We start from the raw sequence: 20,856 nt of genomic DNA on the forward strand, positions 1-20,856 counted from the left end.
AAAGAACCTTTGACTGAATGGTTCTTTGTGGAACCAAAAATGGTTCTTCTATGGCATCGCTTGAAGAACCTTTTGAAGCACCTTTATTTTTAAGAGTGTAGTGCAAAAATAACTGTTTTTCTTTTTCTTAAGGAACGAATATTCTTTAATATAAAGCCATGGCTTAACAGAGGGTCACGATTTCAAAAGGTCTACCACAATATGAAAAATTGGGTGGCATAATAGCAAAAAACTCTGTTTGATCATTTGTAACATTTTCTTTTCATATATACGATTTATGTGTCTCTCGTAAACCTTTCCTGGCACAGATTGTGTTTGTTCATGCACTTTTGTGTCCCACTTCTTTGTGAGGTAAAATCTTTCATAAACTCTAATGGTCTGAATGTATTTACAAATCTAGTGCTAGTCTTAGCCACAAACAGAGAATAACAATTATATAAAGGAATCCAGAATAGCAGCCAAAAAAGTTAATACCTCAAGTAGACTTCAATGAAATGGTGGAAATACTCACGGTGGCTCAGCAACAAACTCTGACATGAGTCTGACTGTGTGTTTTCCATCCATTCACACCTGTCACCTGTAAGCAGTGAAATTATTTAACAATAATTTACAATTTTATATCATGTCTAAACTCTGAAGAGCAAATGTGACGAAGGACGGCTGTAAGATCCTATTTGTGTATTGAAATGCCAGTCATTTTTTACAGTATTCTGATTGGTTCAAACGAAGCACCACCTACTTAAATAATCCAATAACTTCCGCTGACGATTTTTGAATGCAGAGCGGTTAATGTTGGTTTACAACTCATAAGGGCAAAGTAGCAGAAAAATACTTGTCTCAATTTTGAGATAGAAACGTTCGCAAAAAACTGCAATTAACAAACTATAATCTGAGATGGATCCTGCGTTGTCGAAGCTTCTTATCGGGCTCGCTGTCAATATAAGTCGTAGTGATGGTAAGATGCTAACGTTAATCTTTTACAGACACAAACTGCATCATGAAATCAGTTGATGTTAAAAATCAAATCAAATTATCGCAAATTAAACTTAATACGTATCATTGCAACACACAGTAGTGATTGCTGGCAGTGGAAGGTTTCTAAAGTTTCAACATTGCACGAAAAAAAACACTCAAAGAGAAAATCATTAATGTGTGTATCTAAATTAAAAAAGATAAACAACCTGTCATTTCTTCTTGGGGTCCCTGTGTCTTGTAGGATTGCTAGTTAATGACCGAAACATACACAATCTAGTTGGCAGGGATCGTTTTAAAAGGATAGTTTACCAAATAAATAAAATAAAATATTGTAATTTACACTTAATGTCTTAACTCATGTTCTTCCCATATGATTTAGCTTCTTTTGAAAAACAAAAGGAGATGTTGGGCTGAATGACATCCACAATGTATTGTAAGGAAAACAGAGATGCAATAAAAGTGAATAACAATGCCTGTTTTCAGTCAGTCATGAATGATCTCAAAGTTCAACCAAGAGAATGCTGTTTGTTTGCCGTCAATGCAGGAAGAATACACAGTGCCACTGTGAAAACGGCCAATGTCACTAAATCTACAGTGAATGTGGAATGGGCTGAGAAGGGCATTACTAAAGGAAAAGAGGTTGGTACTGAATTTGTTGTAACATGAGACGTTTTCCACTGCATAAAGCAGTTATTAGAATTTTGGCCACAGGATTTGTTGGTATTTGCACGTGTACAGCCAAAGCTCTTGGATGTCATGCTTCACTAGATTAATAAACCGATTCTCCCCTAGGTTGACATGGATGAGCTTAAGCAACTCAATTCTGACCTTATGCAACACCTTCAACCAAGCCGCCAAGAGAAGCCTGAGTCAGCCCCTGGCCATTTCGCTGCACCTGTGTCAAAACCAGCAAAAGTGAGTCCTGTATTTCTTTTCTAAAATTCTTATTTGTTCAAAATGCACATTTGTTTTTTTTTTTACATTTTATTAAAGTATTGACTATCCACAGTCCACACTGTCGTTTCGCAAAGGATTAAATTGGATCCAATTGTTCAGACAGTATTTTCAGTATCTGGTATGTGCATGTTAGTTACCATGGTAATGCTATAGGCACAATGTCTAGACACCTTCTTCTACAAAAACTGAGAGAAGCTGTCAATGTGAATAAAGAGGAAGACCAGTGGTGCTGAATGAAAAAGGCATATGAGAAAACATAAGCAATACTTTATTCCAAGCACATTGATGCACTGTATCTGAAATCACCCAGACATTTTTATTGCATACCAATCACATTTGGCAATTTTGAGTTGGCCCCACCCATGTGCATGCTGCCTCAGGGGGTTTCATACAAAGACACCCCAAAACTTTGGTGTTTCAGGACCCTTCAGATATACACACATTTCTGCAGTGTTCAGCCATTTCTTTGGTAAATACACTAATATTATGTCAAATAAGAGATAAATGTATTGTTTTTTGTGTACGAACAAATAGTACTTTATCATTTTCCTTTAAATGTAAAGATGAGTTTTATTAGCTTGCACAAAGCTAATCTCAAGGTCAAACCATTAGCCTTCCTGAAAGACAGACTGCCAACGAATTAAACATGTGAACTACAAACACTTTTTTAAATTCATTTTGTGTTAAGTTATTCATTTTTATTCATTTGTGTTTTTTATTCATTTTATGTTAAGTTACAAATAAATGCACCATAAATTATGTAGAACATATTATTTTTAATAAATTAACTATTTTTAAAGATGGGCTTAAATGGTACGGTGCCACAAAACATATGCATACTATAGCCGACACAAGCTAACCTTAAATGAAAAAAAAAAACTTAACATTGAAAATGACTATGTATAGTCCACACTACAGTATATTTTAGTTCCATGCATGTTTTTATAAACATATCTTATATTTTAAAAGGAAAGCATTGTCTTTTTTCACCATTACTCACTGTGGTACCATTTAAGCCCACCTTATGTGTTTTAATATATTCACTGTGGAACCATTTAAGCCCACTTTGTTTTTCAATGAGGAATTCCTGTAATTGCAAACTTTGATCAATTTTCTGTGTTGTGTTCTGTTTTGTAGTGTTTAATAACAGTTGTGTGCTTTTACCTTACTAACCTTTTACCTTAACTTACTTATTATGGAGAGACCTACAAATTGCACACTGTTTAGCACATTATATAATAGATGTCTGCTAATGTGCATCATTTGTTTTCAGTGAGAAAATGCCGAAAAAGAGAAAAAACTACAGCACCTGTCCAAAAATCATAGAGGCATGTCACCTTTATCATGAGGGCACAATAGAAAACTTGTCTATACTAGCAAAACAGTTTGGACAAAGTATTTGAGGGAGAGAGAGGTTGAGTGTTATTGGTACAGGTGATGAGTGCTACCAAACATTAGTAAAATCTTTTTTTTTTTAAAATACTTAGCTCTCACTGAATAAATATATTTGTTTTACTTCTCTAAAATAAATAAATGTTCATATTTTTGTGAATCATTCATGATGTGGGCTTATTTGGAACACATGCGGGCTTAAATGGTGCAGAAGTACCAATTAAGTCCATGCCAGACTTTTGACATTATCCATAAAATATATGTTATATTCTAAAATGTACATAAGCTATTTAATATATTTTCAAATGAGAGATAAATCATTCATTTTAACAAATAATTTTTCTTATAAACAATGTCTATCTATGAAAAACACCTAAACTTAGATTTTGGTGGGCTTTAATGGGTACACTTACCCTACCTACAGCACTGCTCAGAAAATCAGATTTTATTGCGTCATTCATAAAGTGAATTCCTGTAATTGCAAACTTTGATCAATTTTCTGTGTTGTGTTCTGTTTTGTAGTGTTTAATAACAGTTGTGTGCTTTTACCTTACTAACCTTTTACCTTAACTTACTTATTATGGAGAGACCTACAAATTGCACACTGTTTAGCACATTATATAATAGATGTCTGCTAATGTGCATCATTTGTTTTCAGTGAGAAAATGCCGAAAAAGAGAAAAAAATACAGCACCTGTCCAAAAATCATAGGGGCATGTCACTTTTATCATGAGGGCACAATAGAAAACTTGTCTATACTAGCAAAACAGTTTGGACAAAGTATTTGAGGGAGAGAGAGGTTGAGTGTTATTGGTACAGGTGATGAGTGCTACCAAACATTAGTAAAATCTTTTTTTTTTTAAATACTTAGCTCTCACTGAATAAATATATTTGTTTTACTTCTCTAAAATAAATAAATGTTCATATTTTTGTGAATCATTCATGATGTGGGCTTATTTGGAACACATGCGGGCTTAAATGGTGCCGAAGTACCAATTAAGTCCATGCCAGACTTTTGACATTATTCATAAAATATATGTTATATTCTAAAATGTACATAAGCTATTTAATATATTTTCAAATGAGAGATAAATCATTCATTTTAACAAATATTTTTTCTTATAAACAATGTCTATCTATGAAAAACACCTAAACTTAGATTTTGGTGGGCTTTAATGGGTACACTTACCCTACCTACAGCACTGCTCAGAAAATCAGATTTTATTGCGTCATTCATAAAGTTTTTTTTTTGTTTGTTTATTTCAGAACATCAGAGCATCAGAGCTTCCTTTAAGGTCATCAAGAATACCTACTACTTCAGAACGTAAGTTATGTTTGTTGTACAAATTCATAGTTGGTCTCCTGACCTGCACCAGTGTAAACTTATGCTGTGTCTCCCATTTGAAGCGGGTCCTCAGGATTGTTCGTCTGAAGAGTCAGGTTTGCATGAAGTGCATGCGTTCTTCATGTTCTCCAATCACACACATTATGGTTGAATTATAACACTTAATCAGGGTGTCTCTTCCCACTTCTGTCCACATGATCTTTTCTACAAATTATCTGCTTATAGAAATCAAAAATAGTCTTTAAATTACTGTTTCTGTCAGAGATGTCTCATATGGCAGAGATAGTCATTAGTTCTAGCAGCGATCAAAGCACTGTGATGGTTTCTCACTTCTGGTTTTATGTAGCAATAATTGTCCTTTTCATCCATTTAAAAGTTACTTTCTTACTGTTTTTTTGCACATTGTCAGATACTATAAGGGTGAGGAGATCATACTGTTGTCCAAATATATTGCGGATTGAAATATTCATAAACATTTTGGAGATTCTTGTACTGTCCATAGAATCACCTTTGGATTTATTGGCAATGTTGACCATGGAAAGCTCTCTATTCTACTCTATTCTAGTTTTGATTAATAAACACGAATAATAAATCGCACTGTATTTCAGAGAGTTCATATAACATAATTTCGTCCCCTTTCAGCTTCTAGTAGGATGACCACACGTCAGACTTGCTTGTTCCGACAGCCTGGCCCTCCACCTGTGGTCTCCGCAATGGCTGCAGAGGAAGTTCTCTCTCACGATCTTCCCTCATCTACGATCCCTAAACCTTCAGGTATGTCTATACAGTACATCAGCATGATATTAAAGGGTTAGTTCACCCAAAAATGAAAATTAGCTCATAAATTACTCGTATATGATATGCAATGTAGTATCAAGTTGTTTTGCATTGGAATGAACTGATATTGATGTATCCTGTTTGAGGTGAATGGACTGTCAGCTTGGAGACAGCACAAAATCATTGTCAAAACATCTTGCATATTTCATTAAGTTGCTCTCTGGATTGGTAGGTTACCAAAGGAGACTTGTTTCGAAGCCAGCTTCTCCTCTGCTACCAACCGCTGAAGCTATTTGTGAGAGTGAGGCTTCCAAATGTGCCCCCATGGGTCCACCAAGTAAGTACTGTTTTGGTTTTGTCATGCATGCTTTCACATTATTGATGTGGTGGTTAGTAACATCTACAACACTTGACTTATTTTGACTTTTTAACTTTTAGGCCATCGCATGTCTCAGGTCTCAGAAACAAACAAGATGGCAAACAAACGGTTGTCTCTAGCAAAAAATTCTGAAGCACAGAAGAGAGGAAAGGTACCTTAAATAATTATTGTTGTTCAATAACTGAACCATTCAAGTACGTTTACACAACAACGATTTTATTAAAATCTGAAATGTTTTTCCATTGCTGTTTAAAAAACTTTCGCATGCAGACGACTTTCGCATTTTTTTATTGTTATCGCAGAGACGATAACAGTATCGTGTTTAAAAATCGTGTTTTCAGAAGTTTGCTTTTTCAAGCTCCCAATACATTGTCGTGTAAATGAACAGCTAAAACGCTGTCCATTTTTCCATTTTTAGTTGAAAACGTTATTGTGTAAACGCCCATTCAAGGCATTTTTTTCCTGCTGCATTGGACTTAAATTAACAATCTGATTTATTTATTTCTATTATTTTTGTATGTAGCATTTGATAACTTCATTATTTAGTTTTATTTATTATTATAATGTTTATTACTTTATAATTAATAATTATTTAATTTTCTTCTGTATGGTCACATTTTTTGTAGTCTTGAAGTCTATGAAATTTACTCCATCCAATTTTTCTCCATCCAATTAAATTTTTGTTCCTAGTTTGGAGATACAAGTCGACCTAATAAGCAGTTTTACCAGATGATTGAGGAATACAGAGAGACCCTGGAGAAAGTACCCATGTCCTTGTCTGATCCTGTGAGTTAATGAGCATAATATTAATATCAACATACAAGAATTTCATATTTTAACACAAGATGTATCTTTTAGGTCAAACCTCACCGAATATGTGTCTGCGTTCGCAAACGTCCGCTAAATAAAAAAGGTAGGTTGCTGATTTGACCTCTTAAAGGCACAATATGAACGTTTTCGCCGCTAGAGGTCGCATTTTCAAAACCATAACAAAGGTGAAGCTTGATGGCGCTATGAAGGAGGATGTTCACAGATGAGGTAATCTTTTTTTTATTTTTTATTACCTGTACCTTCCACAGTTATTTAAACTGCAATAAATTATACAGAGAAATCAAGCAAAGAACATTTACATTGTCAAAGAACATTGACTGTTTTTGGTCTAGCGCGAAAAAACTCCCCTTATAATCAGTAAAGCTGTCTATACACGGTTTTATGAAGGAATCTCTTACATCATACGTGCATCCGCACTTTGTTTATGATGAGAGAATTCGTGTGAGAGCTGAATTCAGTCAGCGAGCCGTGCAGTGAACAAAAAACTCATCTGAACGTCTCTGATTGGCCATTGCCTTCATAAGCTCAACAGATCTAAATTTAATGCTGCGGTCAACACTTTTAATTTTAATTTTCACTTTATTCACGACAGCCGTAATGGATTAGTTTAACTGCAGCAGTATTTGTGTCCATGTGTTGCCATAGTGTCTACAAGCGGAAACTGAGGATATGCTTTATTATGTCATTGATAGGCGACAATGACCAGGGACGAGTCATTATTGAAAATTGGAATTTCTATGGATTTACAAATCCTTGGGAACTTTTGGGATAACTTAAGTACACAACTGCATGAAATATATCACACTGTGCAAGTAGTTTTTGGATATTTTATTACGAAAATCTTACATATTGTGCCTGTAAAGGTCATATAGTGCTTTTTTAAAGACAAAGAGAAAAGAAAACTTGAAATCGCATCATATGACCCCATTAATTAAATCAAATTGATTCTTTGCGAGTTTCTTACGCATTTCTCATTTATTTGTGTTTAGAATTGGCAAAGAAAGAGATTGATGTGGTCACAATCCCTGGTAATGGAGCCCTGCTGTTGCATGAGCCCAAGCAGAAAGTGGATCTAACCAAGTACCTAGAGAATCAGACATTTCATTTTGATTACTCGTTCGATGAAGATTCCACTAATGACTTGCTTTACAGGTAGATGCATGTTTAGAGTTTCTGTTTGGAATTTATGACCATTTATCATGTTAATTACCATCCATGAACATGACAAGTGTTGTTTATTCAAAGATCAGTTTACGATCTAATCTGTCATTCAAACCTTTTTTTTTTTTCTTTTTTTCTTTTTTGGAGAAACTGAAACAATGCTTTATTATTTGCATAGAATAGTAACTGATGACGGAATTTACGTTTTTGGAGGATTTTTCCTAAATAATGGAATATTATTTTGTTATAAACATGGCAGTTTATTCAGTATTAAAGTTTAATACAGAAAATATTCAAATGATTATGAATTGAACCTTTAGGTTCACCGCTAAACCTCTGGTTAAGACCATTTTCGAAGGTGGTATGGCGACGTGCTTCGCATATGGCCAAACAGGCAGTGGAAAGACCCATGTAAGTTGTTTTGTTTGTGCTCCCATAACAAAATTCCCAAACATTTTTCCATGTTCTTCATCTAAAGCGTTACTTACAGACTATGGGTGGAGACTTTTCTGGAAAGAGCCAAAACAGTTCTAAAGGGATTTACGCCCTGGCAGGTGATTGTAACTGTCAAATGTACTTTACATAGTGGCCTGTTACGTTTATCCATGTTTACTTATGCATTAATCCCTCTGCATACCTCACAGCACAGGATGTATTTACCCTCCTAATGCAAAAGAGATATGCTGATATGGACCTTTGCCCGTATGTCACCTTTTTTGAGATCTACAACGGCAAGGTATGTACATATTGTATTACATGTTTCCAAAACAATTCTGTAATGTCTTGTCAAACAAATGGTGGAGTTTTTGCTTTTCTGTCATTTAAGTGAAAATTTCCAAATGCGTAGACTAGTGTACTTTATATGCTCAATTAAACAAGTGTGGTATTAGTATTTGGTTTTATGCTGATTTGAGTTTTGATTGTGGTTGTAAGCATAAAGTACTTGTTCAGGCATGATGGTGAACTGTTTGTGTGCTGCAGGTGTTTGACTTGCTGAATAAGAAAGCAAAGCTGCGTGTTTTGGAGGATGAGAAGCAGCAGGTCAATGTTGTTGGCCTGCAGGAAGTGCCCGTGTCATCTGTTGATGATGTCATCAAGATGATTGAGAGGGGAAGTGCATGCAGGTAAATATGAATCCATTAAAACTTAAAAATATTAATAATTTAAGTGAACCCTTTAAATGTCATTTGTCTTAAATGACTGTTTATGCTATAGCTCTGTTATTTTAGAATTATGTATATGCTTTTATAGTGTTTTGTAATATTTAGATTTTATTTATGTGCGTGTATGTGTGTGTGTGTGTGTGTATATGTGTGTGTATATGTATGTATGTATATGTATACATATATTGACAGGCATGTTGTTTTTTTTATGTTCCCCTCTTTCGCCATCATATATATTGCATAAATCTTGATCCACACTCCAGTCCAGTCGGTGGCGGTAATGCACCTATAAGCTGGTTTGCCAACCGCCAATAAAACACCAAAGAAGAAGAATAAGACGAGGAGGAAGCGCCCCCTAGTGTTCATGTTGAGCGCGCCTTGCTGCTGAGGAACCGCTAGGTGGCAATTATTCAGACATTCTCGCTGTACACTGGGAGCCACCGCAAGCACCAGAGCCATGTAAACAGAAGGCTGATTTCATAGATTTTGGCCTACAGGTTTTTAGGCAAAGTCTGCAGGAATGGGCAAGCGAGATAATAGAGTGGTAAGTAAAGGTAGTTTACCAACTCGTATCGTATCGGCCTTTAAGCCGCAGTGCTAACGCGTCAAAACACTGAGCCAAACAGATTAGCCACGTCCACTATATATATATATATATATATATATATATATATATATATATATATATATAGCTTTAATTTTAGTAATCTTATGTGCATGATTTCTGTATGGCTTTAATTATTTTATTTTACCTTTAGTTCATTTTAGTCATTTCCGTTAGTTGACTAGGCAACATTTATTCTTATTTCTAAGTTTTTCATCTAATTTGTATTTTATTTTAGCCTTATTTCATTTACCAAAAACTTTTAAATAATTTGAATGAACAATAACAACTGTACCTCACCTTATAACAGAACGTCTGGCCAAACGTTTGCCAATGCCAGCTCATCGCGTTCACATGCGGTTTTGCAAGTAATTCTAAGGCGGCGGAATTTTCTCCATGGGAAGTTCTCGCTGGTTGACCTTGCTGGGAATGAGCGTGGCACTGATGTCAGCAATAACGATCGGCACACCATAGTGGAGACCGCAGAGATCAACCGCAGCCTGCTGGCTTTGAAGGTGCTTTGCTTTGCAATGAACACTACATTTATTACACTCTTATTAATCTTTGTTAATGTTAGTTAATAAAAATAGTCGTTCATTGTTTGTTCATGTTAGTTCACAGTGCATTAACTAATGTTAACAAACAACTTGTGATTTTAATCAAATTCATTAGTAAATGCTGAAATGAACATTAACTAAAATTAATAAATGCTGTAGAAGTACTGTTCATGCTTGGTTCATGTTAACTAATGTTGTTAACTAATGAACCTTATTGTAAAGTGTTGCCAATAAAACAAAAAAGAAAAAGAATAGAGAAAGCTAATGTTAGAGGCCTTTTTTCTTTTTTTTGTTAATTGTATAATTAATAAAAAGAATACATAAAGATTAGAGAAGCTAGTGTTTGTTTTTTTAATTTTTTGAATGTCTAAATGGGGAAGTATTTTTTTTTTAAAGAATAGAATTAGAATAGAGACTGCTAGAGTTATAAGGTCAAATAAAGAAGGAAGATATTTTTTTTTTTTAGCCGATTCTTGAAGATGGCTAATGCAGAGTTCACACTGTGTGATTTTAGCCCTGATTTTCACTCGCCGACAGGTTTTGCGAAATCGCCAACAAATGCCCGAAATCGGAGGCAAAGCGGTGCTCCTTCACGCGAGTGACAATCACGCAATGTGAATTATCAAAGACACGATCTGAGAGAATCCTGCTGTGTGAAATGAGTTCTGACTGAAAGATACATTGGAGATGACCTACAGCCAATGAGAGAGCAAGATACAGGGCAACGGGACGTTTGGGGAGGACTTTTTTTTTCTTGTTATTAAGCAGTTAGCCATGTAGAAGCAACATGGCAATATCAGTACATTTTTGCATTAGAAATTAGAATATAGCTACAGAACAGGTGCATGAAGAAATATATATATATATATATATATATATATATATATAATAAAACATAAAAGGGGGCTAGGGTTTTTCCTGTAAATCATATTCTTCAATTAATGACAAAAGATTTATTGCATTTTTCTTTTTCGTCACTTTGAGGGTTTTTGTATAAGAAACAAGCTCATTATAAAATGCACAAAATGTTGGTTTCACTTTCAAGTACTTAGATTGCCAATGCATCGCCGACGCCTGTGAAATATTTGGCATGCTAAATATCTGGACTTGTCGGCAATTCAAAATCATGCTGTGTGAAATGAGTTCTTACTGAAAAATAAATCGGCGATGACCTACAGCCAATGAGAGAGCAAGATAAAGGGCAGAGGGAAGTTTGGGGAGAACGTTTTTTGAGTTTTGTTTTTATTTATTTTTTATTAAGCAATGCAATCTGCAAACAACGTTTGTAATATCAGCACATTTTTTGCATTAGAATATACAGAACAGGTGCATGAAGATATAACTTTTTTTTTTTTTTTAATACAACTAAACATAAAAGAGGGCTAAGGTTTTTCTTGTAAATCACATTCTTCTATAAATGACAAAAGATTTAGCCTATTGTATTTTTTTTCATCACTTTGAGGGCTTTTGTATAAGAAATAAACTCTATAAAATGCACAAAATGTTGGTTTCACTTTCAAGTACTTAGATTTGTGTATTTAAAATTTTCCCAGCAGAAGTATGTTGTTAATAACGAAGTCATCTGTTACTGTTTGTTCGGGGGGAACTTATAGACCACAATATCAGCGTGATCTTGCGTTATTTCCTCATCACTTCTCGCGTACGTTTGGTTGTGAAACATAGTTTGCGAACCAGACAGAGTTGTTGGCGATTCTTCCTATTGTAAAGTCATGCCATGTGGAGCCTCCTGTCGCCGATCCATCGTGCAATGTGAACACAGCAGCAACTGAATGCTACCCCAGATAGTCGTGCGGTGTGAAAACAACAATGATCCGATGATTTTGGGCAGGTCATTCCACCAGGAGGAAACATTTAATGTAAAAGTTAGTGAAAGTGATTTTGTGTCTCTATGGGATGGCACAATAATGTGCCGTTCACTTGCAGAACACAAGCTTCTAGAGGGCACATAAGTCTGAAATAATGAATTTAGCTAAAGGGGTGCAGAGCCAGTGGTGGTTTTGTAGGCAAACATTAATACCTTGAATTTTATGCGAGCAGCTATAGGTAGCCAGTGCAAATTGATGAACAGCGGTGTGACGCATGTTCTTTTCGGCTCATTAAAAATGTATATTGCAGCCACGTTTATTTAAGTTTATTAAATAAATTTATTAAAATAAATGTATTTCTTTATTAAATTTTGCTTAATATCTGAGGTAATTACTGTTTTGTTTTTTTACAGTTAAAGCTGAGGTGGTTATTTATACAGCTGATGATTATAGCTTTTGTTTGCTGCTCACTTATATTGCAAGAAACCCATTTTTGTCTGTACCCATTTTTTTACCGCTTTTTATAAACACAAAGGTACTTACAGTTTTAAAGCAATAGGTTGTTCATGTCTTGCCTGACTCCTCAGGAATGTATCCGGTCTCTGGGTCAGAACAGCGAGCACATCCCGTTCAGGATGAGCAAACTCACCCAGGTGCTTCGGGATTCCTTCATTGGAGAGAACTCTAGGACCTGTATGGTAAGAGTGAGCTAGGGTGATTATTAATTTTCGCCTGTGTGTGTTTTTGGGCTCGAATTGAATACTATTATTTATTGTAAAATGAATCTCCTTTTGCATTCTGCCTGTTTCAGATCGCAATGATCTCGCCGGGTATGAGCTCTTGTGAATACACTCTGAATACACTACGTTATGCGAACAGGTGCTTTTTATCTTCCTCAATTTGAACTGATGTTGCTCTGATTGACTGAGAAGGCCCTCTGGTGGTGCGATTTAGGTATTACAATCATTTGTGGGTGTTTCTGACAGGGTAAAAGAACTGAATGGTGTGTCTAAGGGAACTTCAGTGGAGAATGGTACAAAACTAGAGCTTTCTGAGGAAGGAGACTCCTCAGAGGAGGTGAGTGAATCAGGCTGTGAATATTAAATTTAAGTGGCAGGACTTTCCTCAACAACTCTTAAGGCCCGGTTTCACAGACAGGGTTTAGACTAAGCCAGGATTAGGCCATAGTTTAATTAGGACATTTAAGTTATTTTTTATTAACATGCCTTAGCAAAAAGCATTACTGGTGTGCATCTTGAGACCAAACAAAGGCACTGATATGTTTTAAGATCAGTCAGTGTAAGTTTCTTTCAGTTAAAACCGCTCAGAATTAAATTTTAGTCTATAGGCTCAAGCCTTGTCTGTGAAACTGGGGGTAAATGAATTTGATGTTTTTGTATTATTTATAAGTGGTTAAATGGAGCTTTTATTTTGAATGCTAATTACTGAATTAGACAAATTTTAACCAGTTGCCTTTATTTCTGAATGAAATGAATTCTGAATGTATAGCAATTTATTATAACGTAATAGTTTCTATTGTGGGTTTATAATCTAATCCAATTTAAATAACTGTCTTGAAATTGTGTGTACATTTTATTTATTTAGAGTCTGAGAAATGTGGTACAAAACCGCTAAAATGTACGTATTTTTTAGGAGTCTGTTCTTCCAGCGTTTGAGGCTATATCCCAAGTGTCTGAGCTGGAGGAGAGGTTCTATGAAGAACTGAAGGTTTGTAGCTTTCTGCCTTTCCTGTTTTGTGTAAACACACCTGCTCTGAGTGGGTGGCTTTGTTTTAAACCTCACTATCACTCAAAAAGTTACAAAACTCCCTGTAGCAATCAAGTTACAAAACGCCTTTTGCTGTTTGTTTACCCCTGAATGCATTTCTTCAGACAAGCATTTTTTTTAAACAGCTCAGAGACCTTGGTTGAGTCATAGGATAAGTGGGTTTTGTGTTCATGTCTGTTTCTCATTCCTTTTCCAGGGGTGCAGTGAGGTTGCAAGATCTATGGAATATCCCTCGTTTGATATCGTAGCAAATTTACCAGAGATTGACACCTTCATGAGGAAACTGCAAGGTATTTCATTGTAATCCAAATAGACGCATACATTACCATTCAAAAGTTTGGGGTCAGTAAGGTTGTTTTTTTTAACGTGGTTTTTGAAAGATGTTTCTCATGCTCATACAGTAATAGTGTGTAACATTATTACAATTCAAAATAGCTGTTTTCTATTTTAATACATTTTAGAATGTAATTTATTCCTGTGATGGTATAGCTGAACGTTTAGCAGCCATTACTCCAGTCTGCAGTGTTACATGAACCTTCAGAAATCATTCTAATATGCTCATTTTAGTGTTCAAGAACTATTTCTTATTTTTTTTTAAAAGTGACGTGACATGTGGCCCCAAGTATGGTTACCCGTACTAGGAATTAGTGCTCTGCATTTATCCCATCCTAAGTGCACACACACAGCAGTGAACACACACACCCGGAGCAGTGGGCAGCCATTTATGCTGCGGCGCCCGGGGAGCAGTTGGGGGTTTGGTGCCTTGCTCAAGGGCACCTCAGTCGTGGTATTGAAGGTGGAGAAAGCAATGTACATTCACTCCCCCCACCTACAATCCCTGCCGGTACAAGACTCAAACCCACAACCTTTGGGTTACGAGTCCAACTCTCTAACCATTAGGCCACAACTAAAAAAAAATTATCAATGTTGAAAACGGTTAAGCTGCTTAATATTTTGTAAACCGTGATCATTTTTTTCAAAATAGCAGCCTTTATATGAAATAGAAGTCTTTTGTAACATTAGAAATGTCTTTACTGTTGCTTATGATCAATTTAATAAATCCTTGCTGAATAGTATTCATTTCTTTAAAAAAAAAAAAAAAAAAAAAGTCTAGACTTTTGAAAGGAAATGTACATTTTATTTAGGGAAATTGTATTTCCTCTGAAGGTCCCCAGAGCATCTTGCACCTGCTCACAGAATATGTAACACATTTACCTCAATATTACTACTCCCTCTCCTCATACACATCTCAGTTTATGTCATAACTTGGTTGAGTTTCAATACATGTTGAAGTGACACAAATTGTGTGGTTTGAGCGGGTGTTGAGAAAAAGCCTGCCATTTCTTGCTGAGCATTGAAATTGTTTTTCTTCTCCGTGTTGTAGAGTCTTACCAGGCTTTGAGATCAGCTATTGAAGCAGAACAGAGGGTCAGGATGTCACCAAACTAATCTAAGATGAGATTCAGCTGCGAACATCTGCAAAGAAACCTCTTACAAAAGCTAATGCAACTTCAATTTGTTATTTTAGTAATCTTATCTGGCTAGAGATATATCAAGTGTTTGTTTTGTGTATGTTTTCATTGTTTTTGTGTACTGAATAAAGGTTCCCTCATCTTGAATCTTTTGTAAATCACATTTTGAATGCTGTGTCCTGGTTAGTCAAGGCCGTCTTTATGAATCATCAGCTGTTTGTGCTTCATTTACATGCATTTGGATTCTTACTCCTTTCACGTCTCCGTTTTGGAACTGCGTTTTTTTTTTTTATCCTGATGACGCCAAAATGAGAGGCGGTTTGAGCACCGCTTCATACCACCCATCCTTCCCATCACCCCCTCCCCAGCCTTGACCTCCAAACCACCACTATATACAAGCCACAACCAGTGTATACACTTGCCCTGCAAGCACAAGCTGACACATGACAAATCAAAGGCCCAATAAACAGCTCACACTGAACAGTTTACCTCAAAGGATGAAAATAAACAAAATCGGCCTGTGAGTGGGTGGCCCCACATCTCAGTGTGAGGCCTAAAAGCTCAACCGCTTCCTCTGAGCTCTTTGGGTGGCATTTCCCACCCCCACTCTGTAAATGCATATAGCTGTGCTACATATATTGCACTAAAATGGGGAATATGTATCTTGTTCTAGCACTACATGTGATGTACACATACTGCTGTATTCGTTTTACAAAACTTTGTTTAATCCGTAATAAATTGTCATTTGTGAAATCTAATTTTCAGTGTATAGTTGCTGTCCAGTGCTGTTTTGGTTATGTGTTCATGTGTCGTTAAATATGTTTCAACGTAAAATAATTGTTCAGAATGTATATTTTAACATGTCCGTCATGTTGTGGTCAACTGATTAACATTTTCTGTTAAATAAACGTTTTGTTCAATCCTTTTTAGTCTGATTTAAAATTATCCTCACTCGCACGTTTAGGGGCTTGGAGGTTCACCTCAGACAAACCTTAATTAACTTCCTGAGACCTTAAGTGTTGATTCTGATTCAATCCTTCAGTGGTTTTAAGAGTCTGAAATCATTTTAATTCAGTGTTGCGTTGTGGTTTCGTTATCCTCTTGGGATGCAACTACCTAGCTTTGCTTCTGAAACAACACTCTTAGAATAGCTAAAAAGGACTGCTGGCTTGTTACAGACATGGTTTCTTCAGTTCGGTTATCCACCATGCATTTTAAAGAAGACGAGAGCGCTGAAGGAGTTCTTGCTGGGCTTTTCGATTTGGAAATGTGTTTCATGCGAACTGGGTCTTGTATCCGTTGGCCCTGAGTCTGTTTGACTCTGCTCTCTGGCTTCCAGCTGTCCACATGAATATTTTCTCAGTGTGGAGAAAATTGGCAGTGGCCAATGCTCAGTTCCCATCACCTCCACAGACTAAATAAACAGACAAACCACCCAGCGAGCCCATCGGAGGAGCATGCAGAACAACCTCTGTTTTTCTTTTCCTTCTGACCCCTTTCTTTCTTCTCTGTCATTCTGTGGCTCTGGATTGTCTGTGAATGGATCTGGAAGGGGAAAGTGTCCGTCAGTGCCAGACCTGTGGCAGGCCTGCCTAAATGGTGTTATGGTGTTTGGAGAAGAGCCTTTCTATAAACACATGCCTTACATTACTCCAATTCTTTTTTCTTTCGCATACACAGTCTATGATGTGATTGACTGTATTTTACAACATATATACAGTCTCTAAATATGAAAAAGCTTTCTGTGTAAGAACCATAGATTACAGGATTAAGTTTTGAACTTTCCTTCCAGTCAGTTCTTAACTTTTTCATTATGCTTTAAACAACAAAACATTACAACCAAATACATATTAATGACATGGGAGCAAGGGAAAGAAAAAACAAACAAACAGAAAATACATAAATTTAAGAAAAAAGTCAGTCACACATTTGGAGACATAACCTTAGAACTATTCAAAGACTTTAAATACATGCCGTACCCAGCGTTCAACGTTGAAATATGGTCAGTTTTTGTTTCAACGTTGAAGGCTGGTTGTAAGTGAACAGTTCAAAGCTTTTCCATTAGCACTAGTTTGAATAGCATAACGTTAAATACAAATTTTAATTTCTTTGAAGGCAACTGATAAATTAATAATTTCTAGATAGCCATTTATTCGAAAACTTTCCAACCTGAACCTTCCGACAGTTGAGTGCTGATTTGTGAGTCGTTCAGGCCAATTTAAAAGCCAAACAATCGGTTCATTACAAAGAACCGGTTCTAAAGTGGTTCACGAATCCGGTTCTCGATTTCAGTTCACTCGATGATCCGATAGTAGTTGTGCTTCAGATACCGACTACTTAAAATAATCAGTGAATAATGACTTAATTTGTAATGGGTTCCTCACACAAACTATAATTTAGAATATTGCGCACGAGTATACAATTTTGTTTTGCAGCTTATGCCACGTGGCCACCATAAAAGACCTGCATGATGATTCAGAAATATTTCTTGGAACAGGAAAATTAAGAGCATGCTATGGGTTTGTCACGACACGAGGGTGAGTCATTTCATCTAAACATTTGTTGAAATAAAAAATCTTCTTGAACATCCCCACATGCAATTAAAGTGATTGAAAAACGTTATTTTTAATCAGCTTCAAAAGTTGATCAATTATAATAACAGATGTTGCCATTCTTATGGTTATTAACTTGAACTGTTCTGGATTTAGTCACAAGGGTGCAGTGTTTCAAATTATGCTAAATTTGTTGTCATGCACATAACATGTAGTTACCAATAGAGGGCAGTCAAACTATGCACACAGAACTCACCCATGAATGTTGCATTAAAAATCACATTTTCTGCTGTTGTAATAATGTTGTGGCGTTCATTTGCATTTTTATTTATTTGCTTTAGCATGTTTACTCATTTAAAAATCAGTGCAGCACACTAGGAAATTCCCAGTGTCTTATTTGGCCCTGAAGCATCAGAATACTTTCAGAGTCAGCCACATTGGAGCTTGCTTATATTTCATGCAGTTTGGCATCGTCTGGCACGCTCATTGGCACCAGCACTGGGCATCAGAATTTAATATATTCACAGAGGTGTTTTAATATTGGATTTTGTTCATGAATGCTTCACTGTTTTCTAGGAATTGTTGAATATTTCTAATGCTAATTTATAATGTTTCCTATGTCTTTTGAGATCCTTTTGCTATTCTTTTCCAGATGGAATGATCAAATGCGTGTGTCTATGTGAAAAGATACAGTCGCTGGCGGCAGGCCTGTCTGCGGGGCTGTGGTGAGTCTGGGTTTCCCCAGCTGGATATGCTTGTTTATGCTTCCATTTCAAGGCGGCTAGAGGACAGCGTGCCCGTCAACACAGGTGTGCAAACCACAGAGTCTAACAAAGAGGGTGTATTATTAAAACTCATGCAGACGTTATTTTTTTTAGACTTATATAAATACACTCTGCGAGGAATAGAAATTGTAACATGTTATTCAATTTTGCTTGTGAAACATAAAAACAAACATCACACACTATAATCTGAATGCGACACATGCTTTAGTCTTCCTGCTTTACAGTTCAGTTTTGTAGTTCTGTGGTCAATTTGTATTATTACACAGCTCTCTGGAATACTTAAGTCTAATTAATAGTGTTAAAGACTTAAAGAAAAACTAGCTGGTTCTCTGTGGATCATCCCAGAGGCCAGAAAACCCACGCAGGACCAGTCAACACATACATGCTTACACTCTTTCATTTAAACATCCAGAGAAAGAAGGACTCGCCTGTCTCCGCTGCAGTGATGAATTTAGGCGATGAGAGGCATTTTGTTTGGAATATTGGGCCTCCTTGTGCCTTGGCCCTGTCCCTTTGGGCCGAACATGCCAGACTGGATACATAGCTCTGAATGAGGGCGAGAACTCCCTTGTAGCCTATGAGAACACCATTTAAAGTGTCTTTCTATGTTAGTTTACAAGTGTCCACGTTTACAAGTACTTTTTAGAGTGTTTAACCAATTTAATATGACTATAATTAAAGTTTAAAACACAGTTCACTTTTTTAAAATTGTATGAAAGCTGAATTTGACTGTAGTGGGTTGCTGTTTTTCATATTTCAGTCTTTATTATAGTCTGAACAGCACCTCCTAGTGATTAAACACCTTCATAACTCGAGATTCAAAACTTCTACTTCCAAGTTAATGCATGTGCTTGTAAAGTCTTGCATTTTTTTGCACTAAAACGTGAACTATTTTAAACGCTCATAAACATTACACTTCAAATCTGGCTGCAAAACTACACTGCAATTACAGAAAGTGGTTTAATACTAACACTAATTCTGTTTACCGGTAAAAATCTGTTTTTGAGTAAAGCTTTTTGTGTTTTAAATCACACAAGTTTGCTTGACCTTGAGTCAAGCTGTAAGCAGCTACAAAGAATGTCATTTACCAGAACCATCTGTTTTGCTTTCAAAGTTTTTAAAAGACCAAACCTGTCATTTACAGTTAATGTTTTATATATAAATCTTGATAAGTAAATTAGTTTTTTTCTCCCTCGGTGTTGCAAACATGAGACAAAACCCTAATATTTAATAATAAAAAAAAGAAAGAAATTTTAACCATAATGTAACTTGCCCTGCAAAAAAAGCTTGAGCACACATCTTTGGATTGTCTTCATTACCCACAAGGCCACTTCCATGTCAGTACTGTGAATATGTTTCAAAAAAGTGCTACAGCTACCATATATGGACAGACGTTTTAACCCAGAGCACCCGAGGACACATATGGCGTGGCTTTCAGCGCTACACAACATGTTGTGCTGGCCACATAAAATGGCTCTGCCAGTCTCCTTACTACGTTCATTACATTTTATTGCCTCTCAAATGTGTTTAATTATAATCTGATGGTCTTTTACCCAGAGTGCCATACCGCGCACAACCGCTTTATGATTATTCCCTCTCCTATTTCGAACATAGACAGCTCTGCCCTGCGAATTGCAGTACAATTTGTAGAGAGCAGTCTAGAAAGATTTACATCCCCAAATAAAGCCCTTGAAGCACACAATGCAACTCTAACATGGCTGGCATTCAAACTGTTATTGTATTAACCAAACAAACCACTTCTAAATGCTGGATTTGCATTACAAGTTCATATTTAGGCCCTTCTGTAAACATTGCTGGGCAGAATGAATCAATTAAAAGAGCATTACGTTAGTTCCTGTTTATTTAAAACATGTTTACACTGCAGGGGCCGCCTTGAAAATTCATATTATTCCTGCGTTGAAACAGGACCTAGAAATTGCAAACACATTTGTTAGTTTGAAGCAATTTCTGCAAATATTGATCTGTGCTCTGTATTATGAGGTCAGTGAACTAATGATGATAGTTAGCAACTATCAAGACCTATAAACAAGACCTATAGATGGACACAGGCTGAGAAACTTCAGAGCACTTCCTGTGGTATCATTATATGAAGGGCTTTGGTTTAGGTTCTTTAATACCCAGAAATTCTGCAATGGTTTTAATACTGGACTTGTTTAGACATCATAATACTGCATTGATTCTTACCAGGACAAAACAACTGGCAGTATTGGCAATGTTATTTTACTTTCTTTCATTATATATATGTTTTAAATGCAGGAGCCATATTGGTTT

At 36.1% G+C, this 20,856-nt stretch overlaps 1 protein-coding gene across 1 annotated transcript; it reads left to right on the forward strand.

The window, feature by feature from the left end:
- The first annotated feature begins 732 nt into the window (after nucleotides 1-732).
- LOC107599896 (kinesin-like protein KIF2C) lies at nucleotides 733-15,985 on the forward strand. The gene is made up of 22 exons (XM_016291616.1): nucleotides 733-955; nucleotides 1,520-1,614; nucleotides 1,768-1,890; nucleotides 4,591-4,648; nucleotides 4,732-4,764; nucleotides 5,312-5,443; nucleotides 5,679-5,783; nucleotides 5,885-5,976; nucleotides 6,516-6,611; nucleotides 6,684-6,738; nucleotides 7,646-7,808; nucleotides 8,138-8,228; nucleotides 8,308-8,371; nucleotides 8,462-8,553; nucleotides 8,799-8,941; nucleotides 9,895-10,099; nucleotides 12,555-12,665; nucleotides 12,779-12,846; nucleotides 12,954-13,044; nucleotides 13,621-13,695; nucleotides 13,952-14,045; nucleotides 15,140-15,985. Exons 1-22 carry the CDS (start codon nucleotides 895-897, stop codon nucleotides 15,202-15,204), a joined length of 2,112 nt encoding a protein of 703 aa, XP_016147102.1. The 5' UTR covers nucleotides 733-894; the 3' UTR covers nucleotides 15,205-15,985.
- Nucleotides 15,986-20,856: the final 4,871 nt, after the last annotated feature.

The sequence above is a fragment of the Sinocyclocheilus grahami genome, unplaced genomic scaffold (genome assembly GCF_001515645.1).
Source record: "Sinocyclocheilus grahami isolate Dianchi unplaced genomic scaffold, SAMN03320097.WGS_v1.1 scaffold274.1, whole genome shotgun sequence".
Taxonomy (NCBI): Eukaryota; Metazoa; Chordata; class Actinopteri; order Cypriniformes; family Cyprinidae; genus Sinocyclocheilus; species Sinocyclocheilus grahami.